The sequence below is a fragment of the Melitaea cinxia genome, chromosome 18 (assembly GCF_905220565.1).
Source record: "Melitaea cinxia chromosome 18, ilMelCinx1.1, whole genome shotgun sequence".
Classification (NCBI taxonomy): Eukaryota; Metazoa; Arthropoda; class Insecta; order Lepidoptera; family Nymphalidae; genus Melitaea; species Melitaea cinxia.
This window is the reverse complement of record NC_059411.1, coordinates 9,427,217-9,444,834: the sequence shown is the minus strand read 5'-3', so window position 1 is coordinate 9,444,834 and position 17,618 is coordinate 9,427,217. Positions and strand designations below refer to the sequence as shown.

General features: G+C 38.6%; 2 protein-coding genes across 2 annotated transcripts in view; one reads left to right on the top strand and one right to left on the bottom strand.

The window, feature by feature from the left end:
• Positions 1-2,212: 2,212 nt before the first annotated feature.
• Positions 2,213-17,618, bottom strand: part of LOC123662525 (probable Rho GTPase-activating protein CG5521) — a 45,839-nt gene continuing 30,433 nt past the window's right edge. Inside the window, exons 22-34 of the mRNA XM_045597368.1 lie at positions 17,212-17,308; positions 16,709-16,890; positions 11,359-11,514; positions 9,413-9,638; positions 8,814-8,952; positions 8,582-8,690; positions 5,392-5,552; positions 4,903-5,079; positions 4,475-4,601; positions 4,059-4,214; positions 3,542-3,700; positions 3,054-3,294; positions 2,213-2,382 (exon numbers count right to left, since the gene is read on the bottom strand). Coding sequence (XP_045453324.1) covers positions 2,213-2,382; positions 3,054-3,294; positions 3,542-3,700; positions 4,059-4,214; positions 4,475-4,601; positions 4,903-5,079; positions 5,392-5,552; positions 8,582-8,690; positions 8,814-8,952; positions 9,413-9,638; positions 11,359-11,514; positions 16,709-16,890; positions 17,212-17,308 — 2,100 coding nt within the window. The remainder of the gene's footprint in view (positions 2,383-3,053; positions 3,295-3,541; positions 3,701-4,058; positions 4,215-4,474; positions 4,602-4,902; positions 5,080-5,391; positions 5,553-8,581; positions 8,691-8,813; positions 8,953-9,412; positions 9,639-11,358; positions 11,515-16,708; positions 16,891-17,211; positions 17,309-17,618) is intronic.
• LOC123662283 (endocuticle structural glycoprotein SgAbd-5-like) lies at positions 12,976-14,656 on the top strand. Its single transcript, XM_045597144.1, has 3 exons — positions 12,976-13,056; positions 13,312-13,424; positions 14,174-14,656. The coding sequence occupies exons 1-3, from the start codon at positions 13,045-13,047 to the stop codon at positions 14,364-14,366; spliced, it is 318 nt and encodes a 105-aa protein (XP_045453100.1). The 5' UTR covers positions 12,976-13,044; the 3' UTR covers positions 14,367-14,656.

The following is a 17,618-nucleotide window of genomic DNA, read 5'->3' as shown; positions in this document are numbered from 1 at the left end:
TCTATAGGATAGCTGGATACATGTTGGTTCTCCTAACACACACTATAACAGAGTTCGTAGTGGATGGTTCGATTCTGTATGTTTCCACAACGGGTTCGAATCCGTCGTCATACCATATGTTAAAAATAAAGGGATAGGGTCTTAATAGGAATGAACTTATCATGTTGGATTTCCTTAAAAAGCTGTTAAAAATCTTGTTAAAATTTGTTAACTTCATAAGATTTTATAGAGGTATTTGAGATAACCTATTAATTTGTGAAAACCGACACCCTGAAGTTAGCTTGCCAACGAGGAAGTTGAAACGAGCGTGAAATTAGCTAGCCAATGAATGCGCACGCACACCGTCACAAAAAACCGACGTGAAGTTAGCTAGTCAACGAAGAAGTTAGGAACGTGAAGTTAGCTAGTCAATGAGTGCGCGCGCGCCGCGCACACCGTCACAAAAACTCGACACCCTGAAGTTAGCTAGTCAACGAAGAAGAAGTTAGCAACGTGAAGTTAGCTAGCCTATGAAGTATAACTTCTTACGTGCGTAAATAAGTACGTACGTGTACACACACACACACACACACACACACACACAGGCGCGCGCGCACGCACGCACGCACGCACGCACGCACGCACGCACGCACGCACACGCCCACGCGCACGCGCACGCAAAGAACGATGACATAAGAAGGATTTCCACAATTAACTGAAAATGATGCAGGAAAACAAAAGATTGGCGGTATTAAAAACCAAAATATAAAGTAAATGTTCATACAATGTTTTCTACACCTGTCATTGATATGTTGAGCAAGTTACGAAACTTTCAAGGAAGAGAAAGTATTAAAAAACATATAAAGCGGATAAATAGATAGAAAGATATGTCGTCAGAAAAAAGTGTTTTATAGAATATTACGAAAGAAACGAAGACAGATAAAGAAAAAGTAGCGAAAGGAAAAGGTAAAAAAAAACAATAGTTAAAAGAAAATGTTAAAAATGGCGAAAATGTAATAATGATGAAGATAAAGGAGAGGTGTCTGAAAATAGATTTCAATAAAAATAGGCATAACAAATAAATAATATACACTTATGCAATTATACAAACTATATGAAAAAAATAAATTGATAATATTCCAGCGATTTAAAGTTATTTTATGTACCAAGTAGCCCCATTTTCCAGTATATTATTATTTAAAAACTGACATTTATGTATTGTAAATTAAGCAACTTAATTTGATAGAATTTGGTTGTTTTGCATGTTAAGGTGTTGATAAAAAATATCTAATACATGCACATGACGTGTGGATGGTAAAAGTCACAAATGCCTTGAAATCCAACTACGTCAATCTGTATATTTGAAATAAGTAATGTAACTAAGTCTAGTTGTATATAGAGGATTTTAGTGCGACTTTTTTTCACTGAAAATTTCTAAAGTTCCTAACATAATAATGATACACTTAATGCTAGACAAGCACAATTTCACAGCTGACTGGAAGGCAATCCAAGTAAAACTTGATGGATATTTGGCTTAAAAAATTATAGACATTGCATATAGAACTTACCATTGAAATTTTAAATGCATTTTAATCTATAATAAAATAGCTTACATCTTAAAATAAATTATTAAGTACATGAAATTTTCATTAAGCCCATTTTAGTGCTAACAATCTCATCATGGACGACATCTGTTACACTGACTATGTTAATCAAATCCTTTAGAAAAATTAAGTAAATCATTAGTATGGTTAAATTAAAATCTATAAAATATATTATTTAAGAATATTTTACTTAATCGATCTTATTAATCTCTTCATTACATATACTTACAAGTATTTCAACATATTCCCAGTGTTATTGTTTGAGAAGTTCTACATTATAGCAATAAAGTACTATTGAGACATCATTGTTAAAAGCATTGGCGGTAAATAACTGACATTTTCAAACACATTAGAGTTTCATTGAAAGTAAATAATACTCAAAACTGAGACCAATTTAATTTTAAAAATAGCCATCTAAGCAAAACAAATAGTATGCTATTTTTATTAGTTGATAATACATCGTTTAGGCTTTAGACATCCTTACTTACTAACTGTAAATTTAGTTTTTACTTACATAAAGCTTTTATAAGATAAATACCATATTTCGTATCTCCATGTTCAGGTTCTCGTAGATAAGTTATGGAAAAAGTTTGACATTGTGTCTTCGAGTCAATAAGTCCGCTGAACGTTCACCGGTTGTGTCTCGGGGCTGGCGGCTGCGGGGTGGCGGCGGGAGGCGGACGCTTGAAGGGGCCCAGGCGCTTGGTGGGGCGCGGGGACACCGAGTGCGGCTCGCCTGCGCCCCACGAGCTGGCGCCGTGGTCCAGCAGGGCGTTGGCTAGACGACCGCTGGTTTGATCTGTTTCAGTCGACAATGTCAGACACAGTACATCGGTTCCTCTTTATACTGGTTGTTAAACTAAAATAAATGGGTTAGCTGGCAATACTAGACAGACCAATGACGAATAACATGTACACTATAGATGACTAAAGACAGTTTAATGTGGAGTTGCAAGAGAAGAATACGTTTTTAAACGATAAAATTGTCATTATAGTTAATTTTGTGCTCTGATTTATGTGAAATTATTTTAGGTTACGATAAGAAAGTTGTCTATTGTAATATAAATAGGGCGAATAATGGCCGATTATCGAGCCAAACATCATTGGAGTTACCAAATCCCATCGGTTGCGGTGGCTCGGTCATGTCGAACGCATGGGGGAGGATCGAGCAGTTAAGAGAGCGTATCTGGGTCGACCAACTGGACGTAGACCGGTGGGTCGCCCCAGGTACCGCTGGAGGGACATGGTTGAAGCAGACTTGAGGGAGATCCAAGCCAATAATTGGCGGGAAATCGCGCAAGATCGTGCGAAGTGGAGAAATCTTGTTTCGGAGGCCAAGACTCACTTCGGGTCACTGAGCCAGTTGAGTTAGTTAGTTATGGCCGATTATCTCTCTCCCAGTGAATTAGTCGATTCTTAGTAGTGAGACGTCACGGGTCGCGACAGTACCTGCGGCTCGCGGGCAGTCGCGCGGCGCGGCGGGCGGCACGGGCTCGCGCACGCGCGTGACGAAGGCCTCGAAGGTGGCGGGCAGCGAGTGGTGCGCCACGAGCGCGTCCAGGTCGCGCGCGCGCTCGGAGCACGCGTGCTGGTACAGCGGCATGGTGGCCCGCACGGCGCGCCCGCCCGCGAACGCCGCGCCGCGCACCAGCGCCGCGCTGCAGCCCACGCGGACGATGCACTCCTCCCACAGCGGCCCGAACACCGCCACCTGCGCCGTCGCCGCATTACCTTATTATATGGATGCTTCAAATCGTTATAAAAATTGCTTTATGGCTTTTTTGCTTCAAATAATATAATAAAAACCATTGCACAATTTTCTTTTTCAAGTTAAGCTCTTTTCGCACTGAAACAACTAAAAAATATAAAGAATAAAAAAGTTGATTGCCTAGTAGTACAGCATTATGAACACGTCGCAGAGCTGAGCGGGCAGCGTGCCGCGCTTGTACTATACATACGTCCGGTTTCCTGGAGACGGTGCAGCGCAGCAGGCCGCCGGGCAGCGGGTACAGCACGATGAGCACGTCGCAAAACTGCGTGGGCAGCGTGTCACGCTTGTACGGCCGCCAATGCTCGCTCCACACCACGTGCACCTCGTCGTTGCCTAGGTGCCGCGTCTAGAGAATTATTTTACGAGAATTAGTAATTACTTGGCATTAGTTAGGATCCGTTTGTCCGTCCTATTTTTGTTACTGTATATATCATATCATGTTTTAGGGAACCAAAAGAATAGCAGCAGCATACATTTAAGTAATATAAAATAATAAAAAAAAAAAAAATATCTCTTATACTGAATAATTCCAACAGGGCGCATACTAAATCAACAAGTTAAGAAATGAATGGTAGATTTTGTAACGGTACTAGCGATTTGAACATTTATCATGGGATTGCGAGAACTGGTATGAAACAGTTATAGTAGTTATGTCTCAACGAAAAATTGTATTAAAAAAACGTTTATCGTGTCCAACAGGGTACCTTGTTGAGAATGGCGTCGGGCGAGTCGGCCGGCATGCGCGTGGCGACGTGGAACAGCGCCTCCAGCGTGAGCGTGGCGATGTAGGGCGCGCTGACCCCGCCCCCGCCGCCTCCACGCAACCCGCCGGCGAACCCCACGTGGCTCTCCAGTTCCACCTGCGGCCGGTTAACATGTACCACTTTAAACTTAGAGCCGAAAGGTTCCACGCGTTCAAATGTTTACACACTTACTATAGGAATTAAGTCCTTCGGCAAAATATGTTAAGGCTTCTGATTTATTAATTTTTAAAACTTTTCAATTTCTCGTTCGTTAGTAACAGCTTTTATGTAATAATTTCTAAGATTTGATCAACAATACTAACCAAAATTACTGTACAAAATAATTTTTGTAGGTAAGTAATATTACTACTACATACCTCCCAAGCAAGAGCAGCTAAAAAGGCTTCATACGCAGGGCTGCCGCAACGATTAGAAAGAATTTCGTTGCGAGTCTCCTGTCCCTTGCCGACGTAAATTACTGCTACTTTATGAGTTTCTCTACATCTGTAAATAACAAATACAGATTCTTTTTTTTTTACATAATATTGCATCTTTAATAATATTTGAGTATTGATATTGACAGTATTCGGAGCGAATTAGCTCCATTTTAATGTTGGGGAAGTGACAGGACAAGACGCGACAGTGACAGGTAAGGTGCATTGTAGTCGCTCGACTCAGAATATCATGGTGGAATTCGCGAGCGAACGCATGGCGTCACATTACTCATCTACCAGTGTCGATGGGTTTGAGTGGGAATTCCGACACGTCCTGTCCGTGCCGGTGAAGAAACAGACACAGTGCTCACCGCTGCTGGTCGAGGTTGCGCAGCTCGCGCAGCAGGCGGTCGGAGCGGCGCAGCAGCTGCGCGTGCGCGCGCCGCGCCGCGCTCAGCGTGCCCAGCTGCGCGACCAGCACGCGGCTCTGCTCGAACGGGCCCGCAGCCGCGCGCGTGCCGTCCGCCTCGCCGGGACCCTCGTCGTCGCTGAGGACCGACAGCTCAATTGGTACCACTTCATATACTTAATTAACGATTCGTTTTGCCGTGTTCTAAATATTTCAACCAGACTTAATTGACGGTTTTTTTTTTGTTTGCTCATTAATATAGAGTTTGTTATCAGTCACCATTGCTTTTTACTTTTACTCAACTTTCGTCACACAACACGCACACATCATTTCACATGTTCGAAGTTGAACAACTCGTCAGTACAACGAATCCTTTTCTAAACAAAAAAATAAAAAATAAAAAAAATACCGGTAATAAATCTCCATTTAAAAGTAGAAATTGTAGAGTCACCTGTCGCGCGTGGCGAGGTAGTGGCGCTCGGCGTTGCGGTGCGCCACGAGCGCGCACACGAGCTCGTCCTCGGCGCCGGGCGGCAGCGGTGACGCGCCCGCCTCGTCCAGCCGCCGCCCGCACGTCACCTCGGGCGACGTGTGGCCGATGTACGCCAGCACCTGTACACCAATAGAGCGTAATACCACGTCTAGTCATTCGACACACTAGTCACCAACGTCTCATCACTCGTTACACCAAGGTCTCGTCACTCAACACACCCACGTCTAACCACTCAACACTAACGTCTACTCACTCAACACAACAAAGTCTACTCATTCAACACACCAACGTTTCGTCACTCAATGCATTAAAGTCTAAAATCGTATTTTTAATTAGACGAAGCCAACTGACAGTAGCTAATGTCACTTTGTAAAATAATGTTGCCATATTTAAAGTAATAGTGATGCGTTCAGTTCTCGTTCAATCAGATAAATGAACAATGAGTGTGAATAGTTAATAATTTCAAACTATAAAAGAATATTATATCTATTTTACCATAAAACTGTATAAAAGTGCTCTGATATAAGTCAATAGTAGTATGTAACTAATCAGTTTTTTTGACGGCTTGTTACAAAGTGCGGAGCGGCGACCAATGCCAACACCGATCAATGCCGCGCGCGTCGGCCGCCATTTTGTTTGTAATTCGGCTTCTAGCCTCTGGTCTGATAGCACGAATGTTTTTTCTGCGCTCACGCTGTTTAGTTATTGTTTTTGTTTAGTTTTTCGTTACGTCGCGTTTGTGGTAATTTTTGTGTTTATTTGTTGCTATATTGTTTCGTACAAACGATATGGATCCTCAACCAAGCACGTCAAGCCAAAGCTTGTCTCCAAGAAAGAAGAGACCACGGATTGCTTTAAGCGTTACCGAAAAACTTATGATACAAAACGTCTACAAACACGTATTTGAGGAGAAAGCTGCTTCAATATTACCTATTGAGGCTCCCGAAAAAAAAGAATGTGTTTCGAAAACAGCGGACATTTTGGGAATTGGTGTGACCTCAATGAATGTGAATACAAAGAAAATGAACAATTTAAGTCTCCCGAGAAACGGGGACCGAAACACAGTTTCAAAGATAAATTAGACGATTTTACTTTTGCCGTTATATGGCGAAAAGTACATCAATTTTTTTTTATGCAAATAAGTTACCCACTATTATAAAGGTAACTTGAACTTTATTCCTTCTACTTGCATTACATTCTGTGTCCACGATAATGTTTTTTGTAAAACCAAAGTATTAGATTGCGTAGACTTCCTTACTCAAAAACTTTTTTTTATTACTTTACAGATTCCTAAGGTTGTCAATGAAGACCCAGACTTACCTAATTTTTCTTGGAGTACATTAAGAAATGTTAGGAAACATTTAAATTTCAAATATATCACAAAATCAAGACAAAGCATTTTAATTGCCAGACAGGACATTATTTTATGGCGCCAGCGATACCTTCGAAAAATTAAAGATTATCGAAGGGAAGGAAGGTATATTTATTATTACCAAGATGAAACCTGGATTAACGAAGGTAATTACAATTTTCAGTTTTTTTTTTTTTTTTTTTTTTTTTTTAGAAATTGTACTTTCAATAATTAATTGATATTTTTCACTATCTTGAAGGTCATGCACCGAAGAAAGCATGGATTGACCACTGGCTTAAAACAGCCTTCAGGAAAGGGCAAACGATTAATTATCGGCCATATAGGCGCGGAGAAGAAGGATTCGTAGAAGACAGCTTATTAATATTTGAAGCCAAAAAAATTAAGAAGATTATGATCAAAAGATGAATGCCGATTCCTTTGAGAAGTGGTTTAGGGGGGTCTTGCCAAAACTAAAACTAAATTTCGTAGTAGTGATGGATAATGCCCCCTACCACTCCAGGAAACTAGAATCGTTGCCTAAAATGTCTTGGTCTAAACCTAGAATACGAGAGTGGCTAACGACCAAAAATATTTCATTCCAAGCAACAATGGTTAAAGCTACTCTTATAGACATTGTATGGCAGCACAAACAAGACCATTGCGATAAGTATGTTGTGGACGAGATGGCAGCGCAGCATGGGATAATTGTTTTACGTCTGCCCCCATACCACTGTGAGCTCAATCCCATTGAGTTGGTATGGGCGCAGGTTAAAGGATATGTTACAAGAAATAACAAAACATTCATAATGACAGAAGTAAATAAACTTTTTGAAGAAGGACTTCAACATATCACACCTGAAAAATGGAGTAGCTGCGTGTCTCATATAATTAAAGAAGAAGACAAAATGTTTCAGACAGATTTATAATTAATGTCACCGAAAGCGATAGTGATGATTTTTTATCCGATGATGAATAAAAACAAATTATGTAATAATCGATGTTTTTTATTTTCATTACCTACCTATAATTGTTATATTTTACACATCTATAGTTTCAACTACATGATATATTGAAAATAGGACAGTCTTGCAAGTTTCCTCGCAATGTTTTCCTTGATGTTTAAAACACTCGGTATTCAGTATAGGTAGATACTATAAGAACATAGTCGTCGAAAACTCGTTGGTATGTACAAAGCACGACTAAAATTCGAACCCCGTACCCGATATCGGCAGTTCGGCACATTAACTATTCACTACATAATCGAGGCAATTTCATTTATTCAGGAGTTTGTTCAGTCATTCACTTTGTCACAACACTATTTTTATTTCATCAAAAACTGACAACACAGTAAATGACTTCGTCTTATTAAAAATACGACTTTAATCCTCAACACGTCAACGTCATATCACTCGACACACCAACATCTACTCATATAACATGTCGACGTCTCAGCACTCAATACACCAACGTCTTGTCACTCGACACGCCAACGTCTTGTCACTCGACACGCCAACGTCTTGTCACTCGACACGCCAACGTCTTGTCACTCGACACGCCAACGTCTTGTCACTCGACACGCCAACGTCTAGTCACTCAACACCCCAAACTGAGTAAACACTCACAACAGTGGATTTCCGACGATTCGAAATTTCGCCCTTTAAGATAAATTTACGATTTGACGCTCCGAAATTCTGTTATTTACCTACGAATCTACAACTTGTTTTATGTCTGGTAATCGATTTTGATATTAATATCAGTTTGCTTGTTATTGTAAAAAGTAAGGTATACATAACTTACATGATCTAATTGATGCTTGTCTGGTGGCGAGTTCTTATAATCAGGCAACAAATCTGGCGGCAGAGGCGGAGGTAGAGTAGACAATGTGTTGTCACGTGGACTATCGACACTATGGAAAATAATTGTTATTAACATTGATGAATAATTAACAAAATTTAAAAAAACAAAACCAGTGCTAACTCATTGTATACTTAATAATATAGTAATAATTATTTATAAGACTTGTGCTCACGTTGTCGGTAATGGAAGGGGTTCGGGAGGTTCAGACGAGCCTATCGACGGATCGTAATAGAGCGCCGAGGCGTCCCAGCACGCCTTACCGCAGATATCACGCAGCAAGACTCGCACTTGACGGTCCGATGTCATTAAACCTATTGGAAATCATTGGACTATTATGTACCTACAAATAATTCTGAGCCGAGATGTTGAAATTTCAAAATAAATTCTTTATATAAAATAGCTTGGGGAGGCATATTCTAGCAGTGGACTGCAATAAACTGAACTGAACTGACTTAAATAAATGTATTTGTATACTAGCTGACTTCGCAAAGGTTGCTATGCCATATATGTTATTACCTTACTTAATCCCCCCCCCCCCCCCCATTATAACTTAGGGGTATAAAAAACAGATGTTGGCCGATTTTCAGACCTAACCGATATGTACACTAAATTTCATAAAAATCTGTCCAGCCGTTTCGGAGGAGTATTATAACTAACATTGTGACACGACAATTTTCACGAGATTACACCGAGACTCGGGACGGGAGTTAAACCCACCTAAAAACTGCGTCAATTAGCTAGTTAAAGTCAGTTAGCAAGTGCAAGGTGTACCCGGCGTGGTGCCCCCGCAGGGCGGGTCGATGGCGGGCAGCTCGACGAAGCTGGCGAGCGTGTGGTCGTCGAGGCGCAGCAGCTGTATGTGCGGAGCGGACAGCACGGCGGCGCCCAGCTCGGAGCCCAGCGAGGGGCTGTCGTGCTGCTCGCATACACTGGAAGACGTCTGGCAGCCGCTCCACAGTGGCCAGTGGCCCAGGTACATCACTAATTGCGAGCAGATCTGAGCCGAGTGAACACTAAACGTTAGTAAAGGTAGAGCAAAGCAGTGGCGGAGCGGTTTTTTTTGCCGCCCGGGGCTTACTAAAAATTGTCGCCAATATAGTTTTTTTCCAAATTAAATTAAACACACTTATCGCCAGCACAATTTTCATTATGTTCTTTAACAGACTTCATTATAGGAGGAGAGTCGTATAAAAATACCATACAATATTATCACAGCCTATGAAACATACAGTCGGCCAACGGACACGTCTAGACAGAGCAATCGTGCGGGGTTTGCGGGGTGAGAGAGGTAGCGGTAGCGGTAGCGAGCCTACGCTGCCATACACTCGTTTGGGACAAGCCAATCGGGGTTGACGCTTTTTAACCGACTTCCAAAAAAGGAGGAGGTTCTCAATTCGACTGTATTTTTTTTATGTATGTTACATCAGAACTTTTGACCGGGTGGACCGATTTCGACAATTTTTTTTAATCGAAAGGTAGTGTGTGTCAATTGGTCCCATTTAAATTTATTTGAGATCTAACAACTACTTTTCAAGTTATATCTAATATTGCGTTTTTACTTGACGCTTTTTTCGTCGACCTACGTTGTATTATACCGCATAACTTTCTACTGGATGTACCGATTTTGATCATTCTTTTTTTGTTGGAAAGGGGATATCCTTAGTTTGGTACTATGATAAGGAAACCAGGATCTGATGATGAAATCCCAGAGAAATCGAGGGAAACTCTCGAAAATCTGCAATAACTTTTTACTGGGTGTACCGATTTTGATAATTTTTAATTTAATCGAAAGCTGATGTTTATCATGTGTGTCACATATAAATTTTATTGAGATCTGATAACTACTTATTGAGTAATCTTTGATAACGCGCAGTTACTTGACTATTTTTTCTTCGATCTACGTTGTACTACTCGTCGATGTAATTGAAGTCGTTTTTTTTTTTCGTTTGCGAGCAAACACAATTATTAATTTCATTGTTATAAAAGTTTTGTTTGAGTTGTGCGTTTTTATAAATTATAATGGTTCATACTACATGTGCTGTGAGAGACTGCATGTCATCATCTCGTATAAATAAGAATTTAAAATGTAGTATTGGAAATCAATTATATCAACACTCAAAAAACATTAATTTTAATACAAAACCTTGCGCCTGCTTTCCGTCTGAATTTTTATTAAAATTGTTTCTACGTATGAGAATCTACTACATCGTCAAATTCAACAATCGCAATCTGCAAACTAGTAAATCTAAATGTCGAAAATACCTTTCAGTTTCACATTAGTAGATTTTATGAATACACAATTGTAGAACGGATGGTATAAAATATATAATATATTGTGACAACCCTGCAGCAATGACGAATGTCTACACAAAAGCGGCATTTTGCGTGACATCAAACGCATTGGCCCACTGGTTCTTTTTACGCTGTGATATTATGTTTTTATCTCAATCAAAGGGGGGGGGGGGTGTTATATAATTTGATGTCAACGACTGTCTGTATGTTTGTCTGTTTGATTATATTAGTAGCTCTTGAACAGATCGACCAATTTCAATGCGGTTTTCTTTACGTGAAAGAAAGTTGTCTTGCGGTGATTAATGGCAATGTTTGGACATTTGTGTGTTTTTAATATTTTAGTAATATTTACTTGTATTTTAAACGCGAGCTATTTCATAGGTATACAAATGAATATTATTTATATGTATTTGCGCCGTACGTACCGTTTGCGCCCAAAGTTTGACGTCAATGGTGGAAGCCGGACTAGTTTTCGGAGCCAAGTTGTCCAACTGAATGTTAGGGTCGAAATCCTCGTCTATGGGTAGGGTCAGGCCTTCGATGTCTGAACCGTTTGTCCCTTTCATCACTGCGTACAAAACCTGCAAGATATTACTATAAATGGAAATTTTTATCCCAGTTACTTATTGACTAGCCGGTTGGCACAGTTTGTAGTGGCCCTGCTTTCTGCTCCGCTTGTGGATTCGATTCCCGTCTGACTCTTGAGTTTAATATTTGTATATGTATTATTTCCATGTATATTTATCAAAAAAAAAAAAAAAAATAGGCATAGCAGACTGCTGTTACTTATAAAACAAGCAACAAGTTGCCAAGACCATGTGTGAATGTTATAAGATATTTATTTATTAGCATAAAAATTATATCTAACACAATGGTAGATCAGAGGTCTATCAATAGTGGTTGCTTTAATTCACTAACCCACAATCACATCCGGATTAAGACCCACAGCTAGATTTATTCACCACTAGCTGCCCGGACAGACTTAGTTCTGCCAAAAGTTAACGGTAAAAATTTAATTTTTTTTTAGTAAGTTTAAAAACCTTACGTTATGCGCTTAGCAACATTCATTTTTATTTATATAGATATAACAGAACAGCAGTTGGACGTCTGTAGTCTTTTTCAGTTTCTTTCAGCTTGTTTTTTGACATGTTTAGTATACAACAAATTAAAGTGAGTAAAAATGGCGTGGCAGTTACTGACTGATTGATAATAGTGTATGAATGTTTGTTAGTGAAGTTAGAACATATGACATAACAATACCATAGTAAATATTGCTGTTCGACTATATAAACAAATTTAAACTGAAAAATCCCTAAAAGATTAAAGATAGATTAAAGTAAAACTTAGAACTAGTCTCATCTAGTATCATCATCTATCAGTAGTACTTATAGAACGGAATTATTATAAAACATAAGTTACAGTAAATATGTTCATTACTAACCTAAATCTGAGAAAGAAAAGCAAATATATATATATATATATATTTATACATACATCTATACAAATAAATACAATTGGAGTGTCTGTTTGCACTATGACAGCTTTTTACTAAATGCATATGGATTTATACACGGCACGTATACCAAAATAATATTTTTTTACAATTTTTGTCTGTCTGTTCGTTCCAGCTAATCTCTGAAACGGCTGGACCGATTTTGACGGGACTTTCACTGGCAGATAGCTGATGTAGTAAGTAGTAACTTAGGCTACTTTTATTTAAGAAATTTATTTTATAGCTTCAAACTGAACGATATTTTTTTTGTTGACGAAATCGCGGGCACAGCTAGTTTTTAAATAATCGTGTAGGTAACAAACAATTTTAAAATAGAACAAAATAGAGAAATTGTGTCAAGGGTTTTCGTAAAGAACTCCTAATAAAATCCATACGTTTTACGTAAGGCAATAATTTTGCCGTTCGATATCACTATTAGACATTTACATTTTCATTAGCACCACATTATAGGCGTGGAATTCTGAGTAGGATGCGATTTTGTCATCAATTACATTTTGCATTTAAAAAGCCGTTTCACTCTGTGATAAGCACAGTCCTACAGCTGACTTCAGCAGTAACACTCCTACCAACATAATTCAAAATCAACCCGACTTCAAACATGCAAAAACTTGTAAGTATTTTTTTTTTAGTTTACGTACATCACTAAATATCTCATCAAAATTCGGCATAAGAATGTAACATATTAGTCATTGCAATATTTTGATAACCTCATAATTGTTAATGAAAACAATTTGTAATATAAACACGATTCTCTCTATTTTATGAATGCTTTTTTTAAACGGACAAAAAGGAAAGTGCTATGTTTCGCAACCTAGTTTAGAATATGGCTGCTATACAGTTTGTTTAACCTTAATTTTTCATACAGGTACTTTGCGCTTTCGCTCTGTTGGCTCTAACCGCGGCGGCTCCACAAGACCCTAACCCAGCCTACATTCTCAAACAAGATTCAAATGTCAATCCTGAGGGATACAATTTTGAGTGAGTGACCTATTTTATCTTCAAATTGTCAGCCAAACAAGTCAATTTTTTATGTTTAGTATACATATATATTCTTTATTGAACTTAAAAAAAAACAAGTAAAAATCATATTTACAAAGCTAAGTTGTCAAGGGCGAACTTATCTCTAGAAGAGATCTCTACCAGTCTACCCATGGTGATTAGAATTTCTGTTATCGCGGGGCACAGAAGTGCGAGAGTAATTAATAATAATGATTATAAATCTATAAACTTATTCAGAATTAATAATATAAAATACATGTATACTTGACTACATACACACTTACATGAACATGTACATACAAACATAAATACATATATTGAGAGTATATTCATTATGAGAGGTTCTTAAATTCGGAGAAAAGATGATTTCTTAGTTTGTCCTTAAAAGTATAAATTGAAGTGCTTTCTTGCATCGACGTGATGCAAGACCTCCTAGAACATGTTGTGGAAGAAATAAGATGGGAACGGGACTGAAGGTAGGAGGGAGAATTTTGATCATGGAGTATGTTATAGAGAAAAGAAAGGATGTGCATATCACGGCAAAGGTGGATTGGGAGCCAGTTAAGTTGAGTACGATATGGGACGTGATCATATTTTCGTAAACCAAAGATAAAGCGTATCGCAAGATTTAAGAGATAATAAGAATATAATATAATATAAGATATAAGATATTAAGAGATAATAAGAATCTCGGTCGGTTTTTTATTAATCAAATATCTTCAATACAGGTTTGAGACCAGTGACGGTATATCCCGCCAGGAGCAAGGAACTCTAAAGCAGATCTCTGAGGACCACAAAGCTATCGAGGTACAGGGCAACTACAAGTACACCGCCCCCGACGGTCTGATCTACACCGTTAGTTTCGTCGCCAACGAGCACGGTTTCCAGCCCCAAGAACACGTTGAACAACCGGGACAATAAACATTCACTAGTTATTTTATAATTACCATTTTACGCCTAACGCCCGATTCTTATATTAAAAAACATTTCGTTTTACTTTTAAAATGTATAAACGAATCGTTTTTTGAATATCAGAACCGGGTTCAAATAGACATTTAGTAGGTGGTTTAAAAAAATATTTACTTTTGTAATATTATCTAATTTTTAAAATCACCTGTTTCGACTTATTAACTAGGATTCGTTTTTGTAATCCTGTGCTTGTATTCTTTTGTATGTTTGTACATGATTTTGAATAAACTTGTTTATATTTACATTGTATTTAAATTTTAACTTTCGACAAGGTATTTTTATGCGTAAAATTAATAATATTCTACTATTTATGATGGAAAGATCGTTTATAAATAACACGATGATAATCTAAAAGCTATCCGTGTTAAGAGCCATTTCATAAAAATCGGTAACAATCCGCGAAATTGTAATATTTTCACGTCGTTAATCTCAGCGTTGGATGCAATAATTTAATTAAAATACAATAGAGCAACCTTTGTTGTAGTAAGATAGTCAAATCAGAATTTTGATTTATATTATGTGTATAAAATTATTAACCTTTTCATCAGCCTCCTCCCTGGGTAAACGGTCGCAATGTATACTTTGAAGTCCTACTTTTCAATAACCTCTACGTTGAAACCGTTAAAAAAAAACCGTAATATGTGGAATATAATTTTGTTGAATACTAGAACAGACTTTTATTCCATTTGTATCTCTATTAATCGATAAATGATTGTGTTTGCTCGCAAACGAAAAAAAAACCGACTTCAATTACATCGACGAGTAATACAACGTAGATCGACTAAAAAATATTCAAGTAACTACGCGTTAACAAAGATTACTCAAAAAGTAGTTATCAGATCTCAATGAAATTTATATGTGACCACATGACAAACATCAGCTTTCGATTAAATTAAAAATTATTAAAATCGGTACACCCAGTAAAAAGTTATTGCGAATTTTCAAGAAGTTCCCTCGATTTCTCTAGGATCCCATTATCAGATCCTGGTTTCCTTCCTAAATTTATTGACTGTTGTTATATAACATACTTGAAAAATTTAACAAATTAACTATGTAAAAACATTTTATACTATAGTTATTAATTTTTATTATACATTAGAAAATGATCAAGACTAACTAGCACAAGGCTAAGCGCGCACTGGCGGCCAGGCCACAGCAGCCAGTATTGCGACCAGGCCGCGAGTGTCGCGACCAGCCGCAAGCGTCGCTCCCAAGCCATAGCCCATAACGATATAATTTGAACACTCCGTAAAGAGTAAAACATCTATCCGCGGCGACCAGTGCGCGCACCTAGCGCACGATCGTACAATTCTTCGAATCTCGATGGCCGCGGCGGCCGGCTGGCCGCAGGTACGTCGCAATGATCTCGTTGGCCGCGGCGGCCGCTGGCCGCTCGCGGCCAAGTGCGCGCTCTATGATACGATGTACATACATTTCGCTGGCCGCCGCAGCCCGGCCGCTGCGGCCAGGCCGCCAGTGCGCGCTTAGGCCAAAGATCGCGCGGTGCGACCAAATTTACCTAAACTTGCAGAGCGAAAAATTGTGAAATGGCTCTTAAGTAAATATTTATTGTTACTCAGCTTAGTCACGACCTTTCTGGAAATAATGCAATATTTGCTATTCAAATAATTTAGTTCAGTTGTTTTATACAACTGCTTTATACTTTTTACATAATTTATTACATTTAACAAAATGCAAATGAAAAATAAACCAGATGTAAGTCACACATTGAAACTGCCAAATGTCCGCGACAGGTTGCTGTGTTGAGTGGGATAGATAATAAAAAAATGTTACGAGAAAGTCTGGCTACTTTAAGACAATGTCATGGAGATTATCGGGCCGCGTTAGCTATTATTGGTGCTTAACACTAAAACAAGAAGAAGAAACAATTTCAACAGTTTATTGATAACCAAAATATCTGGATGTTTGTTATCAAGTATTATTAACGCATCACCACTGAACTTTAAAATGAATTTTTATAAAATAAATAGTGACGAATTATTTTAAAGATCGAACTGAATGAATCGTAACTGCAGCATATCACGGTGCCTTAGAATACTTTAACGTATGGGTTGGTGTGTCAGATTACATTACGCCTACACTCAACAGATTAGCATGAAATCCTGTATCAGGAGTCTGGAACTATATACATATCAACGACAAATGAACCACAGCGAAATAAACAACCTCCACTGGAATACATGCTTGCATACCAGCCGCCGGGAGATGACGTCGGTCGGGTCCAACCAAGATCACATCGGAGGTCTCGCGATGGTTTCCAGCTGCAGACTCACCTTGAAAATGAGTAGCAACAGAGTGTGGTCTCCGTGCGCTCGCAGCAGTATCGCGGGCCCGCAGCGCACGGCGAACTCCGCCAGGCACAGCAGCAGCGAGCCGGCCAGCGGCTTCACGGCGTCCCGGCCGCTGCTGCTGGAGATTTGAGCCAGGCACGCGCAGATCCACTTTATGATTTTTTCTGATGAAAAAAATTGGATTTTTAATCAGTCTATTGATACTAATAATTTAGAACAAAAACTTTTAGTTTAAATGCTTAAATCTATTACCGCTATATTTATAGAATAACGATGAACAGAGTCTAACAGTAACGATGAGTCAGTGTCAAACAATAATTTTAATGTTTATGAGTAGGTACTATTTCTAATGTGTTATAACATATAACGCCAAAAATGTAAACAATTAGTATCCTCAGCACCACCAAACTTTTGTATTAAATTCATTTAAAGAGTCATACGTACAATAATAACAAATATTGAAAATTATGTTAAAGTTAAATTACCAACGAGTCCAGGGTACAACTCCACGATGCGGTCAGTGTAGTCTGCCAATACCAGAACAGCGTCGCTTACAACTTTTGCAATCGTTTTATTTTTCATCTGTAACAATATTAAAATTATTGTAATAAAAAAAGTGACTGATTAGTAGTGGATGTTTTAAAAAATAATATCGTAATATATAAAAATGTTTGGATGAAAATCTTCCCTAGCCAAACTAGGGATTGCAATTCTGCAAAGCGGGATCGTGTATCACTTATTAACGTGCGGGATCCCGCCCTTTCAAAACGCGGATCCCGTAAGTTTAAAAATTAGTGTTAAATCTTTTGGCCCATCATACGCCAAGATATAAAAAATTGCTTGCGGACAAAGTACATATGTCAGAAGTGAAACTTCTTTGGCAAGCTAATTA

What these genes read in the sequence shown, in the direction of transcription:
- LOC123662283 (XM_045597144.1), top strand. An exon ending in CCTGAGGGATACAATTTTGA is followed by an intron (nt 13,425 to 14,173) that starts GTGAGTGACCTA and finishes TCTTCAATACAG; the next exon opens with GTTTGAGACCAGTGACGGTA.